General features: G+C 62.1%; 1 protein-coding gene across 2 annotated transcripts; it reads right to left on the bottom strand.

The window, feature by feature from the left end:
- Positions 1 to 762: 762 nt before the first annotated feature.
- TAMALIN (trafficking regulator and scaffold protein tamalin) lies at positions 763 to 7,734 on the bottom strand. 2 transcript variants are annotated; one of them, XM_028125603.2, is made up of 8 exons: positions 7,394 to 7,734; positions 5,249 to 5,298; positions 3,638 to 3,692; positions 3,421 to 3,523; positions 2,167 to 2,260; positions 1,996 to 2,062; positions 1,700 to 1,766; positions 763 to 1,256 (listed from the first exon to the last, which is right to left on the bottom strand). In XM_028125603.2, exons 1-8 carry the CDS (start codon positions 7,643 to 7,645, stop codon positions 763 to 765), a joined length of 1,182 nt encoding a protein of 393 aa, XP_027981404.2. In that variant the 5' UTR covers positions 7,646 to 7,734. The 2 variants fall into 2 exon arrangements, with proteins under 2 accessions (XP_027981404.2, XP_027981405.2); XM_028125604.2 differs by lacking the exons at positions 3,421 to 3,523; positions 3,638 to 3,692; positions 5,249 to 5,298; positions 7,394 to 7,734 and adding an exon at positions 3,355 to 3,379.
- Positions 7,735 to 8,040: the final 306 nt, after the last annotated feature.

The following is an 8,040-nucleotide window of genomic DNA, read 5'->3' as shown; positions in this document are numbered from 1 at the left end:
GTAGAGTCAGAGTTTGCTGGAGCCCAATCCTGCCCCCCACCAGGCAGTCAACACGCGGACAACAGATGCAAAAAAACGTCAATTTTATACAGTTTGTGGTTCAGAAGCAACAATATGCAAAACGGTGGAACAGTGTGCCGCCCCCACCCCACCTGGACATGCCCACTCCTGTCCCCCAAGAGGCAGGGAACCCAGGACCCCTGCCCGGCAGGACCCAACTTAGTTACAGGCCCCTGGAAGGGGCCAAGCCCTTAGGGTTCAAAGCCGGGAAGCAGGGGACCCAGCACCTTCGGCCCCTTCAGGGGCCCGCTGGTTAACTGGGACGGTGTATACGTGTGGAGAGTAGGGGGGACTACTGACCAGAAGCCATTTCTCCCCCAGGCCAAAGGTGAGGAGCAAGTAAAGCTGAGGAGAGGGCTTCGTGGGACAGGGTTCCTCCCCTCCAGAGGGGTTTTCCTGGACACCCCACAAGGCACTACTGACCCAGATGTAGGATGAACGCCCCCAAACCTCTCCCAACCCAAGCTTGCCTGGTTCTCCCTGCCCCACCTCCCACTGTGGTTTAGGGGAGGAGGAGTAAAAGGATCTGGGGCCCGCAGAGACAGCCAGGCACCAGCAGCCCAGCTGCGGCTGGCAAGGACCCTCTCCCGCTGCGCTGGGCTCCTGGGGTCCCCTCGGCCCGGGTACCCGCCCCCCCCCGCCCCCTTTCTGCACTGGCTGGATCGAATAAATAAATAAATACCTTCCCCGCCCGCCCCGCCCCTACAGCTGGCTCTCCTCCTCCTCCAGCGAGCGGTTGAGTCCGGGGATGAACTTGAGCAGCCGCCGGCGGAAGCTGCGGTACTTGGCTTTGCGCAGGCCCGGGCCGCACAGGGCCTGCTCGCGGGCCTCAGTCCAGAGCGCGCCCGGCGCCCCGCCGCCGCCGCCGCCGCCGCCGCCGGGGCCCGCGCACCGCACGCTGGCGCTGCGGCTCAGGGCGGCCCGGGGCGCGGACGCAGGAGCCTCGGCGGGGCCCGGGCCGGGCGCGCGGGCGGGGGGCGGCGGCGGCGCGGGCGGCTCCGCGCCCCCGAAGAAGCACGTGTGGTAGACGGCGTCGTCCGTGTCGCCCCCGGGCCGCCGTGCGGCCCCGCGGGGACCCCCGGGCGCGGCCAGCAGGGGCCCGAAGGGCAGCGAGCCCGGGAGCAGTCCGGCCCCGTACAGGCAGGAGCGCACCGACTCCAACGTGTCGTAAATGCTCGGGTCCTTCACCACCAGGCCTGCCAGGGCAGAGGACACAAGGGCGGGCGGTCAGAGGGCACGGGGAGGGGACCTCCGCTCCTTCCTGCTGACCATCCGTGTGGCCCCTGGCCTAAGCCCCACTTCCCTCCCCTGCACAACAGGATTCTACACTCAAGTCCTTAGGAGGACCACGGGAAACACAAGGGCCCCGGAAGGTGTCTGAAACTGGCTCATTGAGCCTTGCTGTTCCCATCTGTGAAATGGGATGATACTAATGCTTACTAGCAGAAGGCTATTGTGAGAATGAACTAAAAATGTGTGCGCAGTTAAGTAGCCCAGGGCAGTGTTGTGCCCGAAGTAGTAGCTCAACAAACCTTTCTTCACTTTGGCCAGGGAAGTAACCCCCTCGGCTCTGAGGGGGAAGCATGAAGAGGGGTATCAGTAGGGCAGAAGGGGCCCTTTGCAGCCCGAGTCCACTCACCATGCACCAGCCGCTGCTCTTGCACCATTAGGGACCTGTATTCTCCCCACTTCTCATACAGGGTTTGCTGCAAGAGACACCCCCCGCCTCACTGTCAGGAGCTAGCAAGAAACAAGCAGGAGGTGGGTATAGACAGACTGAGGGGTCAGGCAGTACACAGAAGAAATCTTAAGGTTAAAAGCAGGTTCAGACAGGTAAATGGGCCTCTACAAAAAAGAGTGAGGCCTGGGGGGGGGTGGCGGGCAGGGGCTTGGGAAGAAGAGGGTGGAGGCAGAACATTATCTGGGCTGCTTTACCTTCAGGTACTGCAGACGGGCCTCCAGTTCGGCCTTCCGAATGGACGTCCCATACAGAGTTTCCAGCCTGAGGAGGTTGGGGAACCAAAGGCTGAGTGAGCCCACAGGGCGTGGAGACACTGAGAGAAGCTGAGTTCGGGAATCCTCAGGGACTGCGGCCCCCGGACATACCTGAGGACGTTACCGGACGCCTTAATGATGTCAACGATCTCTCGATGCCGGATGCCTTCCACGTTCAGGCCATTGACACTGGCGATGGTGTCCCCTGCCAGGCAGAGAGGGGGGGTCAGCATCTGTTCCTTGTGGCATGATGGAAGAATTCCAGTCCCCTACCCGAGCCGGAAAGGGTCAGCGTAATAATCCCACAGGACACTCCTGAGCTCCCTCCCACCACTCCTCATGGTTGTGGGGAAACCTCCTCCTGGCCCAGCACCCCAGCGCAGGGGTCAGGCCCTCCTATACCTACACCTTCACCCCACCTTCAGGAAACTGTCCCCAAAGACTGAGCCCTCTCAGCAACCCTGGGCTGCCCCTGGAGCTGGTTACTTCTGTCTAGCCCACAGGCGGTCATGAGACCCAGCCAAGACAGGAAGGGGTCAGGATGAGTAGCACACAGCTGGGAACTGACACTGGCCCCCGGCATGCGAGGCCTCAGCTTCTGAGACCCTGTTCTGCCATCGCAGAACCTCCTGACTCCAGGCAGGGCAAGCCACCATCTCCGAGGGCCCATTTCCCATCTGTAAAAAAAGGGGTGTGGATCCCTACTGTGGCTACTTCGGGAATCAGGAGGGAGAGTGGATACGAAGGTATTTTGCAAAGTTGCGGTACACCACTTGGCTACCAGGGGCCCCCCGCGAGTGCGCATGGAGGTGGGGGCTTAGGGAAGAAAGTGGTGATAGAGTGGGGGAGGTGGTCAGTTCATACGGTCTCAATCCCCTTCCTGGGACCAGGGGGCTCTAGATTTGGCCAATCCCAAGGGTCCCCTACTGGAGGCACCATATCATTTCCTTGTTAGAGGAAGTAACACAGGTACGGTGCGGGATAGGCTCTGATCTCCAACATCAAGCAAATCGAATGGAATGTTGCGCCTTCCCCAGTTCCTGCCCTGGGCTGGATGGCCTGATTGCCAGGAGTCAAAACACCAGCAGCAACATCTGCCATTTATTTACAGGCCCTGGCTCTGTGCCTAGGGAACCCCTGGGCATGTTATTGCCCCCATTTTGCAGATGGGACTGCTCGATATCACACAGTAAATGGCAAATCTGCCTCGATCCAAAGCCTAGATTCTATCCACTCTTCTTTTTGGCTTTCTCAAAACAGGAGGAGGAAGGGGAATTGATTTCGGTAGAGATTTCTCACCCCCTCTGCTTGGGGGTAAGGTCATACCACCTTCCCGGAGCCCTGTGTCCTGGGCTCAGACCTCACCTGGTGTGAGCCCAGCCAGCTGGGCAGGGCTGGACTCATGAACCCGGCAGACAAAAGTCACCATTTCCACGCGCTGCTCCTCCCGGTGGTGAAGGCCGTAAGTCTGTAAGAGACAAGGGGACCATCGGCCAGGGGTGTGGCAGGGGCCAGCCATCCCTCAGACTGGCCCTCCCCCCGCCCCCGATCCCTCGCTCCCTCTGTACCCAGCTTCTCCCACCTGGATCTCAAAGCCGAAGGTCTGGTTCTCCTCCTTCTCCAAAGTCAGCACTTTCCTGCAAGGGGACACGGGGGCCATTTCAGGACGGTCAGGATTGAAAGGAGCTTGGTGGTCCCCTAGTGTGGCCTTCCACTGATGTTGGGGTCTGCTCTAGAACACCCAGGCAGGGCTCACGGTCTCCAGCGACAACTCACTCTCATCACAGGTTGTTGGAATGCCTGTCCCAATCCCCAGCCGAAATCAGCTTCATGGAGCCACAGAGAATCAATCTAGCCTCCAGTGCAGGGAGGCACTGCAAATGGCTGGCCCCCAGTGGGAATGGACTCTCAGAGCTTTTGAGCCACTCCTCCAGCTTTCTAGTGAGCCCTAGAGTACCACTCACTGACTTGCTGAGGCCCCAAATTCGGCCCCAGCCCTGAGCCTCTCTACTCCGCAGCCTTGGGGAGAGGGCTGGCCCCACCCTCGGAGGCCAGTCACGAGGCTCAGCCCAGACCACAGCTGCTCCTCCCAGCTGCAGCGGGCCAGCCCACCAGATGTGAGGCTGGGGGGAGGGGAGCCTCGAGGCCGCCCCTTCCCGCACTGAAGGCCTGCCCACTGGACACAATGGTCTGGAGCTGCTCCAGATCCTCGCCTGCTGGGGGAGCCCAGAGTTTCCTCTGCCCACCCCCACCCCCTTCCTTCCCGCCCCGCCAGAGGCAGAGTGAAAGCAGCCTCCAGAGGCCTCTTAAGTCTCACAGCCTCGGAAAGGCCTTTGAGACCCAGGCCCACAGGGCCCAGCCTGACCTAGATGCCCCCCAAATGCTGAGAAGCAACTCCCAGCCCTAACTTGAGCTCCTCCCCACTGTGAAGGGAGGACTTCCCCCCTCTGCGTGTGTTGTGCGTTGGGCTGGGGAGTAAGGTGACTGAAGTTATGTGTTACCCCAGTGTTCTCTGGGTTTCTTCAAGTGTTGGCAAACTTTTTTCTGCAAAGGGCCAGGATAGTACGTATTTTAGGCTTTCTTTGCGGGCTCCATTCGGCCTCTGTCATATATTGTTCTTTGTTGTTATTTTTACAACCCTTTGGAAATAGAAAAACAGCTCTTAGCTCGAGGGCTCAACGGGCCAATCTGGCCATCAGGCTGTAGTCTGCTGATCCATTTTAGAAGCCAGGCCCCAATCTGCATGAGACTGAGCAATGTGGGGCCTGAGGTCAGCGCCTACTTCTGCCCTCACCGCAGATGCTTCCGAAGAGGGACACCCCAGGATGGGAGCAGACTCCAGCAGCCGGGCTAGGGTCTGGACCCCGGGACTAGCTGGGGCCGGGAGAGTTCAGGGGAGCCCTGAAGACTTCCACTTCTCCACCTCCCAGATCCAGATCTCCTCAGGGAGGGGTAACTGGCAGGGACTGGGGGTGGCATGAGGAGCACCTGATGACTCAAAAGTCCCTACCTCCTTTCTCTGCCACCCCCTTAACACAGCCCACACCCCCACCTGCCCCTCACCCTTAGTGAGGGAAGCATGCTGAAAGAATGAGTCCCCCTGGGCTGAGAGCTCTGTCGTGCAGCCGTGCACACCCACCCCAGCACCTCACCCTTGTGGACCAGGGCAGGGGCTGCGGTGCTAGGGACTCACCGCTGCTGTTCAGGACTCTGGCCAAGATTCTTCCAGCGGAATCCTGAGCCCTGGGTAGGAAGACAGAGAGGAAGGAGCAGGTGAGAGGGGGACTGTCCTCGGGCAGAGGCTGAGAGTCCTACTCCGCGAAGTTCCTCCCCTGGGCTCCAGCCCTGGACCCAGCACCTCACTTCCTGTCGCCTGCCTGTCTGGTCCCAGTTCCATACCTGCTTTGGTGCCAGCGTAACTTTGCCAAATGCCCCTCCAGCATCACTGCACAGAGGTCTCCCTCAGGCTCTACCCCATAAGTGAGACTGAGGCTGTGGGGACACAACAGTCCTACTGGGTTCCAGATGCAGGAACTGGGTAAGCACTGGGCTAGCCCAGGCCGGGGGGGGGGGGGGGATGCTGGGGGGGGAACAAGGGGGACTCATTAATCTAGATAGAATAATCTCTACCCTCAGGGTGTATGTCTGCAGGACTCAGACCTTTCAGACTCTGAAAGCTGAGGCAGGGGCTCTTTCCAGATGTTCCCAAAGAAGGGCAGGGGAACCCTGGACTTACCTACCAAGGTACACCAGAGACTCCCGCCCCCGCCCCGCCCCACCGCCATTGGGCATCTCCTCCTATTTTCTCAGTCGTAGACAGTGACTTGGGGGAGCTGGGGTCAGAGACCCAGGTCTGGAGAGCCGGCAATCCCAGCCTGAACATGGAAAGTCAGGGGACAGTAGGGCCAACCCTCCTCCCCAAAACTACAGGCTGTTTCAGGGACCAACTGTGGATCCCTGCTGCAGGTGGCCCGCTGCGCCCAGCTCCACCTGGGTTTCTCCATGTTGCCATATATTTTGTTGCTCTCTGGGACAAAACAAACAAAACCAGACCTCAAACTTGTCCTTAAGTCTCACTATACTTAGGAGAGAGATTGGGAGGGTTTTTTTTGGGGGGGGGGTCAGAGCTGAGGGTTCCTGCCCCCTTGGGGCCCTGGAGCAACTAGTATCTCTCCTTCCCTAAATTATTGGTCCTTGGAAGAGGCCATGCCAGACCAGCTCCCTCCCATGGGCCCTAAACAGCCCAGGGCCTTCCTCGTCGATGCCCTAGTTAACCCTCCCCCCAGGCTGCCCCAAGACGAGGAAGAGAAGTGAGCCCTCTTTCTCCAGAACCAAATACTGGCCTCAGGGGTGGGGGCAGTTCCAAAATGGGCCAGGGTGGAAGGACTGGGCAGCATAGAGAGAGACCCCTTTGTCTTTCAACCCGATTTTCATAAAATGCAAATTCTCAACAAGCTGTTCATTGTATGGGGGGGAGCCAAGGGCGGGGGGGGGGGTTGCTGAGCGGGGAAAGGCCACCAGCTCCTTCTCCTTGACCTGGGTCTATGTCCCCACTTCTGAGTGCTCAGGTCCCCCCAGGCCAGAGGAAGAGCCCCGCGGAGGGGGAGACTCAGAGGGCGGGCGCGGCTCGCATCCTTCCTGCCCCGCGGGCGCCCTGCGACCCCTCCCACCGCGTCCGGTCCCGGAGAAGTCCCGGGAGCCGTGGCCTCGCGCCCCACACCTCCGACGCGGGGCAAGGCGGCAGGCCCGGAGCCCAGCAATCCGGGCGTCCCCTCGGAAGGGTGAACTCTCGGGAGTCCACCCGCCTCCCTCTGCCCCCGGGGCTCTGAGACCTCAGCGTGTCCCCGGCGAGCGGCGGGACCGCAGCCCTAGGCCTCCCCGCTCCAACTGGAACAGCCCAGGCGAGGGGTCCCGGGGGCCTCGAGACACCTGGGCACGGGGGGCGGGGCACAGGGGTGCTGAGGGCCAGATGGAGCGAGCAGGAGAAGGGGTGCTCGGGGAGGAGAGGAGCGAGACGCGACGGCGGCAAGTGGGGAGTGGAGTGGGGAGCCGCGGAGATCGGGGGCGGCGTGGAGGCGGGGGCCGCGGCGGGGGGAGGCTTGCGCCTTTGGAGGAGAGCGCCGAGGAGACTGACCGAGGGAGAGCAGGTTCTGAACGTGTGGGTGGGGAAAAGCGGGCTGGGGAATTAGGTGGGGGACGCGGTGGCCCCCGAGGAATATGTTGTGGGGTCAGCGGGCACAGATGCGGGATGTTGAGGGGCTGAGCAGGTCTCGGGGAAAGGACACCGGAGGGTACCGAGAGCTGGGGGGCCGTGGGAGCTGGGGGGGTGGGGACGCACCTTTCGGCGGGGCAGGGTGCCCCCGGACACGGCGAGCGCGCGGTACAGCTCGGCCGGGTGATAGTCCTCCAGCGCCGCGTACAGCTCGTCTCCGGGGGCCCCAGAGCTGGCGGCTGCAGCACGGGTGCCCGAGGCCGGGGTCGGGGCTGGAGTGGAGGGAGCGACTTCCGAGTCGGGAGCCCGAGCGGCGGGGTCCGGGGCGGCCGCCGCCTCCTCTTTCTGCTGCAGCTTCCTGAGTCGGCGGAGGGTCATGGCTCCAGCGCCCGGCGACCCTCGGCGGCGGCGCTCGCTCCACGCTGCGGGATTGCCAGGGGCTCGGGAATGCCAGCCCCGCCGGCCGCGGGTCGCTTCCCTTTATAGCATCGGCGAGCTGGGCGGGCTGGGGGGCGGGCGGGGAGCGGCCTCGGGTGGCCTCGCCCCTAGAGCGGCAGGCCCCGCCCCCCGGGGGGGGCGCTGCCCCGGAGCCCCGCCCACAGCGTCCGACGCTCCGCCAGGCTGGGAAAGTCTGGGGACCTGAGCACTCACTAGGGCAAACCTAGCCACCGAGGAGGGGAGCAGGACATCCTCGGGCGGGGCGGGGGTCTCCTGTGTGCGAGAGGAGACTAAATTTAGAGATGGATGGCTTTGGCTTTGGAGATTCATGGAGA

Source organism: Eumetopias jubatus, unplaced genomic scaffold, assembly GCF_037043125.1.
Source record: "Eumetopias jubatus isolate StellerSeaLion01/CBP00866 unplaced genomic scaffold, mEumJub1_p1.0 scaffold_8, whole genome shotgun sequence".
NCBI classification, from domain to species: domain Eukaryota; kingdom Metazoa; phylum Chordata; class Mammalia; order Carnivora; family Otariidae; genus Eumetopias; species Eumetopias jubatus.
The sequence above is the reverse complement of the archived record's forward strand: the minus strand, read 5'-3'. Positions and strand labels throughout refer to the sequence as shown.